General features: G+C 41.2%; 1 protein-coding gene across 24 annotated transcripts in view; it reads right to left on the bottom strand.

The window, feature by feature from the left end:
* mark3a (MAP/microtubule affinity-regulating kinase 3a) overlaps positions 1-12,643 on the bottom strand; it is a 46,594-nt gene that overhangs the window by 18,709 nt on the left and 15,242 nt on the right. For 16 of the 24 annotated variants that reach the window (XR_011907669.1, XR_011907670.1, XM_072364856.1 and 13 more), the window contains exons 4-9: positions 12,520-12,568; positions 10,683-10,748; positions 6,900-6,970; positions 6,087-6,143; positions 3,254-3,490; positions 1,323-1,463 (exon numbers count right to left, since the gene is read on the bottom strand). Coding sequence is in view for 22 of the 24 variants with exons in the window: in XM_072364856.1 (XP_072220957.1) it covers positions 1,323-1,463; positions 3,254-3,490; positions 6,087-6,143; positions 6,900-6,970; positions 10,683-10,748; positions 12,520-12,568 (621 nt within the window). In the remaining 2 variants the exon portion in view is untranslated. The remainder of the gene's footprint in view (positions 1-1,322; positions 1,464-3,253; positions 3,491-6,086; positions 6,144-6,899; positions 6,971-10,682; positions 10,749-12,519; positions 12,569-12,643) is intronic. The other 8 variants (XM_072364859.1, XM_072364864.1, XM_072364863.1 and 5 more) reach the window with 1 other exon arrangement.

The raw sequence follows: 12,643 nt of genomic DNA, 5'->3' as shown, positions 1-12,643 counted from the left end.
TTTCATCTGTGGAACAATTCTCTGTGACTCTCACTCATCATTTCAACATCAGCTGATGATGCAGCAGCTAGAAGCTGTGAAAAAGTGAGTACTGATGTCAAATTCTTCAACCAGGATATGTCAGGCAATTCTTTTCCCACATTATGACCCGCAACAGACGGAAACTGCTCTATATACCATTTGTATTACAGGAGTTTTGAGTCTGTTGGATTGTTTTTTGGTGTCTGCTTGGTGTCAACATGGAGCTAAAGAAATGCTCCATGTTGCTCATTACTTTCTCCTGATGTGAAAAACTATTTGCTTTACTGGAAAACCCACCCGGGAGTACATCAGAGACATAACTGGTTAAAAGTGAACGTATAAAATTCAGAGTCAACACTATTACCAGGTCTGCATTCAACTGCTGGAAGATTATGAAGTTTTGTTACAAATACCGACTAATTTAGCAGATTTCAGTACATCTTCGTCAGCAGAAATCTATGATATTAACATTGTTTATTAAATGCTTTTTGGGACATTTTAAGAGAAATTGTAGCCATGATGTTGTTTTCCATTATTATGTAGCTGTTGTCAGTTACAATATTGCATAGTTACTAGTGTAAAGCAACAAACTCAAATTATTTTGGACATATCACCTGCCTCTTCACTTCCTGAATTCCCTAGTATTATCCTGCTGCTTCAGTGTTAACAGGTATATATTTTTTTAATATCTATCCAACACTAACATGATCCATTTTGTGAAATTGGTAAATTGATACCAAGTACGTTAAGCTACAACAGCTTTCATAATTCAATTATTTCGAATTATTTCGATTAAATTAGTATTTTAGTGGTTTATTAACCGCCTAAATAATCCGAAGCCTTGTCATGCCAAAATCCCAAAAATATTTAACTGTCTGCCAATTCTTGTATCTGAGATGAACGTCTGGAAACGACAGAGAGAGACAACATTGATCCATTATCAAAAGGTTTGTATTTCTAATTTTAGTGCCACTGCTCACATTTAAATTGGGTTTATCACTTGAAGTCAGCTGTGCTGCCTCCTGTAACGATCAGGAGGCAGCACAAACTATTTTGGTGGAAAAAAAAAACAAACAAAAAAAAACCGAACAATGTATTATTCATGATGATGACATCAGAGGAGGAGAGCGTGGGCTGGGCGCACACAGAAAACAGGACATCGTGGGCGTCAGAGGAGATGATGCAGTGAGGAGATGCATGGACAGAGAGGAGGGTGGAGAAGAAGGGGGGGGGATAGATGGCATTCTCCGATGATGCAGACGTGCTGGGGGAGTGCATTAATAACTGAGAGGTATATTTACATTTTCTGCATCCTCCCTCACCTCGAGAGTACCCCGCTTGGCCGGGTTGAGCACCAGGAAGCGTTTCAGGAGGTTCTCGCAGTCTGTGGACATGTAGAAAGGAATGCGGTACTTCCCTCTGAGCACACGCTCCCGCAACTCCTGCAGAGAGTAGACATTGTAGATAAGTAGAGAGTTGACAACAAGGCTGTTGAAAAAATAAAAAACTGTCAGAGTAACAGAGATGCAGATCTCAATGCAATTCCAAAAGAAATGGACGGTGTGACATGGAGGGTTGAATATGTAGCAAACGTCTTAATTTAGATTTATTGAAAGAGCCTGGAGACGGTAGATTGTCACATTGCTGCTTCAGAAGACATAGCACGATACTCTGTATCCAACACGTGAAACAAGACAGTAAAAGGAAGATGCTGTATATAATTCATGGGACCCTTTGTACCATACCACTGTGTTAAAAGGAGAGCAGCTTTATGATGTGAGCTCGCTGATGGACCATCGATACGTTTGCATTCGTATCTGCAGTGTATGTTCAGGTTTAGCTTCTCAAACAGCGATGCTACACATAAACAAAATTGTTACAAGAAAACATTGTACAAACAAAGTACAAACGACATCCTCAAAAGATTAAGAATTAAGAATCTGGAGACGTCTCTATGTGCAAGGGACATGGGACAAAAATCAATAATGGATGCCTGTGATCTTCAGGCCCTCAGGCAGCACTGCATTCAAAATAAAGAGGATTCTGCTCTGAAGACCACTGCATGTGCTCGGGAACACAGTTCACTGTGACATCCACAAATGCAGGTCAAATGTGAACATAATCCAAAACTCTTCTCTGGGCCAAAGCTGAGTAAAATGGACTGAGGACAAGTGGAAAACTTCTAAATCATTTAAAAAAAAAAAATAAAAATAATGGACGCCATCTCTAACTGTCATGACAAACAAGGAGAGAAACCATCCAGCTTGTTATCAGCACTCAGTCCTGCTTCTCTGATGGTATGGGGGGGCATTAGTGCTGGCAACTTTCACATCTGGAAAGGCACCATTAGTGCTGAAAGGCGTGAACAGGTTTTTAGAGCAACACATCCCCACAGGCCTTGCATAGTGCATACTGCATATATTGGAAGCTTTGCAGTAGAAACGTCCCACTGCTGGACTGAAAGGATTTGCTGCAACATGGAAGACAGAATCTGACAACGCTAGAATCCTCTATCAGATTCCTCTCCAGCAAGTGGTCCCCTCAGGTACCAGATGTTTATGGACCATTTTCTAAAAGAAGAAAACGTACTGATAAACAGCAGTAAACATGCCCCTGTCCCAACTTTTTGCTGACATCAAATTCAAGATGAGCGAATATTTTTCACAAAACAGTAAAATGTCTCACTTTCAATACGTTTTCCATATTCTATTGTGATTCAAATATTGTCCGATGAGCTTTGCTTTTTACCTTTTACAGTGTTGGACTTCTACATCAAAACATTGTAATGTATGCACATGTCTGTCAAAGTGGCTGCTTTGCTTTAAACTTGTCCTGAGCTGAAAGCAACTTGGCAGCGTTACCACATTCACCAGTTACCAAAAAAATGCCCGTTAAGTTTGGGGAATGTAAAAATCTGTTGAACTGCTTTTAAAGCAATGCAGTAGCAATAGCACACACTAGTTCTAAAGATCCATCCATCCATCATGTGCCGCTTATCCGGGGGTCGTGTCGCGGGGGCAGCAGCTTGAGCAGAGAAACCCAGAAGTCTCTGTCCCCGGCCACTTCCTCCAGCTCTTCCGGGGGGACTCCGAGGCGTTCCCAGGCCAGCCGAGAGACATAGTCTCTCCAACGTGTCCTGGGTCTCCCCCGGGGTCTCTAAAGATGTTGTTTTTTTTTTGTTTTTTTTTTAAAAATTACTGCAGCATCATGACATCAACACACACTGTCCCACCTTAAGGTTCTGGCCATCGAAGGGCAGCGAGCCGCTGACCAGCGTGTACAAGATGACACCCAGACTCCAGACATCCACCTCTGGCCCGTCGTACTTCTTCCCCTGAAAGAGTTCCGGCGCTGCGTACGGTGGGGAGCCACAGAACGTATCCAACTTGTTGCCCATAGTGAACTCGTTGCTGAAGCCAAAATCAGCTATCTTGATGTTCATGTCTGCATCGAGCAGCAGGTTCTCAGCCTTCAGACAGCCATAGAAAAACAAACAGAAAAACAAAAACAAAAAAGGTCTTATTTGATGATGTTCATCTTTCCAAGTAATATAGAGAGCACTATAACTCTTTATCAGGCTTTTATGGATGATCTTTCAAATCATCCATTTAAAATGATTCAAAATTAACTAGATCTGCAGTGTTGTGGATAGATTCTGATAGAACAAACCAGTTTATGACATTTAAGCAGAAAAGCATTTGCACTTATTAAACACTTCCACAATGGTCTCATTCAGACCCACACTTAAAATTACAGAGCAGCCAAACAAGGTATTGACCTGTCACATCAGAACAAATGTACGTTTAGCATCCTGTCCAAGGACACGTCACCATCTGAGCCGCTATAAGCTGCCTATTTATTTACCGATAAAGAAATTAACCCTCGTTTGTTAAAGAACTCCCAATTCAGAAGCTGAGACTGAGCTTCCATCGAGCCAAAGCAGTCAACACTTGGTCTGCACCATTTACATGCTAGCACATGCCAGCTGCACATTCAGTGGGTGGAGTCTGTTCAGCATTTAAATGGCACTAGTGGGGAATTCATGCAAACCTCAATCATACGGTGGGACACTTTGTTTTACATTTATATTTTAAATGATTAATGACACGATAAACCAGATAGATTCTTCACTTGCACAGGTTTTCCTTTTTAGCTTCACAACACATATTGGAGCATGACTGACCATCAACATGCAAGATTGTTATACGAATCTCAGGACAAACGCAGACAACAACCCCAGGGGACTCAAGTTTGTTTGAGGGTTAAAATTGAACCAATATGCCTCCTCAACATGGTGCACGTGACATATGGACACATATTCATACTTGCTCCCCTGACACACAGCATGTATTCTCTGCATGAGACACCGCTCCTCTCTCATCTCCCTCCTCGTGGATCATTGATGAAGTTCAGAAGAGGAAACACCTCTGACATGCAGCTCCAAGCAGAGTAGACACACAGCCTTCGTTTAGCCGAGTGATGTTCACCAACTCTGAGTTTAAAATACCAAAGCATCAATATTTATGCTAGGGGAAGTAAAGGAGAGTGTCACAGCTGCAAAATGGAGGAACTGCAGTTCCACTCCAGCAGAAGATGTGCTGGAAAACACACGAGAAAGCTGCCCAACTTGTGCCTTTACAGACACTCCCCTCTCCGACTGTGGTGCAATGATCCGAGTCAAGATGCTAGTACGGCTCAGAAGGAGGTCAGGGACAAGTAGTGTTTTGGAATTAAGGTGTGGTTTGTTGGAGTCATCACCAAGAACACGAGAGTTATGACGAGTGTCAGAACACGCAACAATGACGTCAGCGCTCTACAATCTGACCTTTTCTATAAGACATGAGTCAGAAGTAATTAGCTTCAGAGGTGGAGATACTTTTCCAATTTAAACTCTTGCTACTGATAACAATAAATGTTGTTAAGTACATTTATATGCATCATCAGGATACAAAATATCAAAGTCTGAATTGAAAAATCTCCCAAAACACTTACAGATTGGCTCAGTCTGATATTAAAAAGGCTGCCATGTTTAAACCCTAATCTGGGTGCTGAAGACATTTTTTCCATCACGGATTCATCTGTTGATTTCAGTCATCACAACAGTCTGCTTAGGTGGCTCTCAGGATTCAGGAGCATATATAAATCAGGCTGAACTAACGATAATTACAGGCAGCGTTACATATAGTCATACGGAAGGTGGACGGTTTAGAAGACACAACTTAAAAAAAAATAATCTAACAGGCTGCCTCAGTTTGTCCTAATAACTCGTCAGTGACTTTCTAAGGTCGTGAGTAAAAGTTGAGACAATTGCCCAATCTCAATTTCTGAAACAAACACGATTTTAAATGACAAACACCTGCTTGGCGTAAAGTCACAGGACAAACAAATGACAAAAGATTCACATTTGAAAGGCTAAAAGCCAGTGAAACTGCTGCGGTTACAGTGGGAGGCTTTCAAATTTGCATCCACTCTTACTTGCATTTTGGTGGTTTGACACTTCTCTCAGCAGCTGTTTAGACCTTTTCTATAATGACTGAATAAGACAGTCGTGTTTGACCAGAATAAAGAATATGAGAATTTTATCCAACCCACTCGAACCCGATGCAACATGTGCATGTTTTTACCTTTGAAGCCTGCTGCAGTGCAAGTGTCCATGTTCGAGACATAAAGGAACAATTGATGACCTAAAAACTGTCGATTAACATGAAGGCAAAGTAAATAATTCACAACAACAGCCGGAGTTCATTTTTCTTGTTTTTTCAGGGGCTGTGAAAAAAATAAATAAAAAGATTTCCTGCCATCTCGCAGTCTTTAGAACAAAGCCTCAGGCCTGAACAGGCAGAGTATTGTTCAGGCTACGGTCTTTTGACATGTCTGTATTTTGCTGCGTTTTCCTGGAGTCCTCATCCTTCTACCACTCTGGCTGCAGATGTAACTCTTTTCAACATGTGGCTGCTTTGCAGTCATGTCAATTGGAACTACAGACTGTGCACAAACTGTTGTTTCAGATCATTTTCCACAGCTACTGAACTGACTCCAAAGCAGTGTGGCTTTTCTGAACTCACCTTGAGGTCTCTGTGAACAATGTGCTTCTGGTGGCAGTACTGCACTGCTGACACAATCTGCACAAAGACAAGACAAACAGAGTTCACTACAACGTCTGCTGCTGTGCTGTCAGACTGTGATCAAGGATGTGGTGAGGGAGGAGATGTGGTTGACACTAACAGGAAAGTCATGCATAGAGAAGGTGGGGCCAAAGACACCAGAGGGTGAGAAAACAGGTTCTCCTCAGAGTGTTGGCTCTATTCTTCCATCTCACCTCAATAATGCTGTAACAGCATTATTGTTGGAGACAAAGGAGTCGCTCATTCACTTTAAATTTTTTAATCAAAGTTTTGATATTTCTATCATTAACGCGCCAGTAGAAATGAAAATATTTTGTATACAGTCTAAACAGAAGTCATTAACTTTCAAATCATAATAACAGAACACTCCCAATAAACATGTTAAACACTTAGCATGTCTGTTTGTTGCTCCATGACTCCCATTCTTGTCAGAGCTTCTTGCTATGCAATGTTGTCACGTGAATCCATTTTATAATATTTCAGATAACACTCAAATTCCACGTAGCACAAATGATTTGGCAGTATAACTTCATCTGAAACTATACACAAAAGTGGCCAAATGTGTCCTCTCACTGTGACCGTCACTGAGGGTGAGTGATGGTTGAGGAGGCCGGTTTGGACGTTCTCATCAGTCTTTCGACAACAGAGACGCTGCTGTCCTCTGAGGAGGGGCAGAGGACGGCGTCTTGTCTGAAGCAAAGCTGGGAGCAGAGGTGTGAAACCAGAACACTGCAGGGGGGGAAAGCTGGGTACCTGTCTAAATTTAGCTCTGGCCTCTTTTTCCTTCATTCTTCCATGTGCAACCAGGTAGTCGAATACCTCTCCTGCAAAACAGAGAAAGAGAAGTAGATTAAAAGAACAGGTCAGAGAAGGAGGAAAATAAAAGACATGCCTGAACTTAGAAAGCATAGAAGCATATAAATAGAAGTTTTTCATGCAGCTGGCGTGTACCGCCACCCATGTGGATGGTTTGAGGGCGTTTCTTGAACACATTGAGATGAGCTTGGCGTTACTTCCTCCACACTGAGCCTCTCCTTAAGGCACAAAGCTGCCGCTGAGCTCCAGCAGCAGACCCTTCCCTCCGTCTACACGTCTACCCACTGCGAGCCAAAAAACGTGACTATAGTCGCTCGTGCTAACTCAACTCAAGTGGCCCGTGTGCACGCATGTAAGCCTATGCCCATACTAATGTGAAAACAGAATCAAAATAAGCAACCAAACTGGCAGTAAAAATGCTTCCCTCCTGAATCCTCTAAACCCTCTCACTCGCTCAGCGGTGACCTGCAGAGGTGGTGGAAATGAGCGTTTTTGCACTTCAGAGCTCTAGAAAAAGTAACAACTCCTGTGCCTGCTCTGACTCAACTGCTAAAGACAGAATGAGCCAAGCAACACGAGCTAAAGGGCACACTTCATGCTGCACTGGAGGATGAGATTAGAGAATAAAAACGGGAAACTAAGCCAGCGTACTGCGATTGCTCTTCAAACATGGCACAAGTGCATGCATTCAAAAGAAGCTGAGGATGCGCGTGTCATGTAGAAATTTGGACGTTGTTTACATGTTAGCATAAAATTATGGCAGAGTTAAAAAGCTCTGAGGAAAGTTTGAGTCAAACTGCCAGATGACATTCTCCTGAATATTCTGCACTTTCCGTCTTTCAACGTTATGGAAAGTTTCCCTCCTAAGTGCCAGCTGCGTGAAGGTCGCATTGTGTCATGTGACCCCCTCGATTGTGCTGCAGTGCTTTTGGAGACCAGATAAACCATGTACAATCTGTTCAAAATGACCCAGATTTATTTCCAGAGACAATAAAAATGTAGCCACGGGCCTTTTCTCTCTCATATTTGTTAACTTCTAACACAATTGAGAAATGGCATTTTCGGTTGAAATCTCAGTTTAATGTTATTCTTTGTTACTGGATATCTGAAGGTTTACACATGGGAGTGCCTGAATAGTTACAGCCCCAAACTACACAGGTGCAACTCCGACAAGGAGCTTCACAATCTAATGTCGTGCACTCTGTTTTTTTTTTTTTTAAAAAAAAACAAAAAAACAACTATTTCCTGCCTCAGTTTTTTCATGTCAACAGCTTAATAAAAATCAAAGATGACAAAAACTACCATAAACCAAGGATAACCAGGCAAACATTTTAGACACCAAACACTTATGGATCAGACGAGTAAATAAGAAAGAAACCTTAAATCATATCACAAATGACCTTGCAGTGCCTGAGATACCAAGTTCAAGACTAGAAAATGTTACAGAGCAACTAGCAGAAGCAGTCCTCTAAAACATGGACCAAGCTGTGGCAGCCATGGCTCAGCTAGTTGTCCGGTAGATCAGCAGTTGGATTTCATGCACAGCCCATTAACCTTCTGATGTTTGCAGTTCTGCTTTTGTTTTAACTTTATCTGAAGAGACTTCTCTTTTTAACTTAAAAAAACTTAAAGAATGTGAAAGAGTAACTTAAATTATCATTGGTTAACCAGGAGGCTTATTATCATCTTGTGAGTTTGTATTCTCAATATTATTCGGTCCAAATGAACAGTACACGATCCTGGGAAGATCCATGAGGTCCTGTTACACAGAAAATCTAATGTGCAAAAGAGCGAGCGGAGGGGTCAGTTGAGATAGACTTCTGGGAAAGCTCAGCGACCTAATGAAACATATTAGATTCAAGCCATTATAACTTAATGCAATTGAATATGATCAGAGTCCCCATCTCAGTTGTGACGCGAGTTTCTCGACGAGCAGTATGATCATTACCTGTCTATGAAATCTAAGAAGTAGCTTTTCAGTCATTTGCCAAATGAGCGACACTGCGTTGAATATGAAGTCAGAAAAACTCTTCTGACTAGAAAGCCCGACAGTGAAGACATTGGAGGGAAGAAGTTGCGGCTTTGTAGCTGCTTTTGGGGCCACAAAGTCATAAAAATGACCAATCATGCAAGGACGCCATAATAAGTTGGTTATGTAGGCTGAGAAGCAGGTCAGCTTTTTTCATAGAATTTTGGCAAGCAGGGGAGGTAATTAAACACTCAAAGTCTACTGGATGTGTCCAATAAACACCAACTCTCATCGACTCCCAAAGGATCCCCAGTCACCGCTGGTAATTGACCCTTCGCTAAGCCCCTCCCACAAACGGCTTCTGTTCAATCATATGTTAGCAACGGTAACTAACTAGGCACAAGAGCCCAGTCAAGCTTTCGGCAGAAAACAATATGCCGAAGAGGTGTGCATATGGGACTAGCAAGTCTGACAGTCGATATCCAAGAAGTTGAATTCTTTGCCTTTCCCAAGCCCAAGATGCAACAAGAAAGATGCCGGGTGTGGATAAAGCAGTGTGGAAGACCACACAAACAGCTGAATCCCTCCAAAATCACTAACAGCACCTACGTTTGTTCTAAGGTAAAGTGCTAGCCAACGTTAGCTAGCTAACATTCAGTTTAGTCGGGTAGTAAAGCTGACCTCAGGTTTTGGATCTGACTGGAAGGATTATTTTCAGTGCTTGGGTTTTAAAACTGAACTGTCTGAAATGTCTGGAGTAAGACTAAAATGGTCTTCCATAAGAGAGAGAAAAATAAATAAATAAAAATAATAATAAATGAGTAAATAGTCAAAGTATTGCCTTATTGTATGTTTACAGAGAATGTGTTATCTAATGCTCAAGCTATGCCATAAAACTACTGTTAAACTCAGCATGGAACAACATTCTTTCACAGTCTTCCTTTCAGGTACAAGTAGAGCCTGCAGACTACTTGCTGCTCCCCGGATGCATACATTTTTAACATGCACATTAATCACATTTGCTGTTAATAAATTAAACTTGGGAGCAGCACATTGTGTTCAGATATTCTGGGGACTGCATTTAATCTTGTGTGCTGTATCATTTATTGTAAGCGCTTTTATATTTTTTGTTCTTCCGTTTCATTTACAGTACAAACATGGACGGTTATGTCCCGTTTCCATTTCAGCACGAGGACAAAAGCTTCCCTTTTAGACCGACTGACTTCATCAAAGATTAAACCGCTTATTAATTCTTAAAATGATTTTTTTTTTTCCCCAGTTGTATGGCTGGTGCACCCAATTCACAGTTCGGTATGTATCCGTGTCTTGTAGTTAGTTTTAGGTAGAGAAAACAAAAGAAACCCATGGATGAACTTGTGTCATCTATTTTGTTAACGTCTTGTTTGAATCAACTGTCTGTTGACAAAGTGCATGAGGTTTGGAGTACGATTTTAAAATTATGACTGCTAGTCCAGTCTGAGCAGATCTGCCACAGCTTCTGGCTGCCAGTTAAAACGTCCAGTGCGAATTGAATCGTTGAAGAAAAAGAAAAAAAGTAGCAGTATCTGCCTCTGCCACATATTTTACAGACTGATCTTGCTAATATGCTATAGCTAAAAAAACCTTTAGATAAATGTATGCCCCAGGGGTGCGAGTACATTCAAATAAAAGGACATTGACAGTAATTTATGATCCCAAATCAGAAGTAACACACCAAACAGATGTGTCACATGTAAACTACTTTATCTCACCCCCGCTAGCGTACTCCATCACCAGGTAGAGTGTCCTCTCCGTCTCAATCACTTCAAAGAGCTTGACTGTAGGAGAGAGAGAGAGAGACAGACAGACACACACAGAAAATTAGAGATTCAATTATGTTGAAAAATGGTGGTGGTGGGAGCAGGAGGGGTCTGAAGGAGGCCGTAATTAATTCATGGACATGAGCAGTAAAACTGCTTCCTAACTGGGAGAGTTAAAAAGTGAAGTCACATGGATCTGTGCATCGTGACCATGTAAGCACAGCAGAGTCGAGCAGAGCAGCGCTCAATATTTACAGTACAGCCCAAAAGGTCTTTTTTTTTTTTTTTAAACTGCAGCAGCTCGGTGATATAAAAGACTGTGTGATGAGCAGCTGAGAGCTGCACCGCTAAATATAGAAAAGGTGGGATGGAAGACAAAGAGTGAGGGAGGAGAAAGAGGTAAATAGAGGGTACGCACTGGTAAGTGCTTACCATCGTCCTGGTTATTCGAATCACAATTCTGCAGAGGAAATCATGAAGTGAAAGGAATGGGAATTAAAGATTCACCATCGGGGAATCCCAGCCCCATAACCTAATGCACCAAACTTGTCTGATGTGTGTTTTATGGGATATGAAGGTACATGTGTCGGTCAGCAAAGAGGAAAACAAAAGTGACCTTTCAGATGCAAATGAAATGCTTGTAAGCATGAGTTTGCCACTGCTCCTGTTTGCCACTGGAGCAAACAGAGTTGTTTAAGGAGGTAAATACAATCAAGTAATTGAATATCTACATAGATCATTGAAGTCATTTTAAGCAAAAACAAAACATCCCATCTAAAGTTTAGTACATTTCAGACTAATTGATTCTTTATTCGCTTTTAAATTCTTTCTTATTGAAGATAACCAGCTAGGTTTGTAATTTTTTTTCTTCCATCACCGAATGTATTTGGGTTTTATCCTTTTAAAACACCATTTTAATGGACTTTATAACATTATTTTGACTGCAGATAGTGGGAGGAGGCCATCTGCAGACCATATCTGCCTCTTGGTATCTAAGTGCAGAACTAAATTTGCCATTTCACATCTTTTTTGTGTCACAGAGTCTATGTTCAAGCTCTCTACGGTGGTGGTTTTTGTGATCTTGACTTCTTGTTGCTGCAGTGGTTTGGTGCTTGTTCGCATTTCCTCTCGCAGTTAGATGTGTAATGCCAAGGTTTGCCACTGCTTCTAGAAGCAAGCCGTCTTATGTGGCTGTGGTTCAGGAGACAGTGTGTCACCTATTGATCGGACAGTCGATGGCTGCATCAGTCTGCATGTCATGTCCTTGGCAAAGACACTCAACCTCACTGACCCGGTGCGTTCACTGGTGTATGAATGCATGTGTGCACATGTAGTTAATGCACATGTATGAGAATCTGTTAACTGTAAAGCTTTTTGAGTGGTCAATAAGACGAAAAACGGCCCAGAGGTCTCATTAATTAATTATCCCTTCTGTCCACAGATGACAATTAAACTGTCTCATATGACATGCAGTGTTTACTATTTCTATTCCACATGCATTCTGTAAAAAGAAAAAGTGCTTTGATACTGTATTAAAAAAAAAAAAAAAAAAACATTACAGAATATTCCATCTGCTCAGATTTCGTGTGATCCAAAAAGCATAGAAAGGCAACATCAAAATGGTGTCAGCTTGGTGGTTCGTCTGAATGTGCACTAACAGAAAAGTCAAAAGTTTTTTTAGTACGTCGGTTTGTTAAAAGGTTTGAATTTCAACTTGCAAAAACTCACATTTGTCTAATGTCCTGAGCCGTTTAGGTCTGTGCTAAAACACTGTTCAAGATCAACTTACCTATATTGGGATGATTCAGGATCTTCATTATTCTGACCTCTCGGAAGAGCTGAAAATGACAAATGTATTTTTTTCAGATTCAGAGTCGCTCATCAAATGTCAGGACAGCACACGCAGTCCACAA

Source organism: Leuresthes tenuis, unplaced genomic scaffold (genome assembly GCF_036924035.1).
Source record: "Leuresthes tenuis unplaced genomic scaffold, fLeuTen1.0.hap1 SCAF_15, whole genome shotgun sequence".
Taxonomy (NCBI): Eukaryota; Metazoa; Chordata; class Actinopteri; order Atheriniformes; family Atherinopsidae; genus Leuresthes; species Leuresthes tenuis.
The sequence above is the reverse complement of the archived record's forward strand: the minus strand, read 5'-3'. Positions and strand labels throughout refer to the sequence as shown.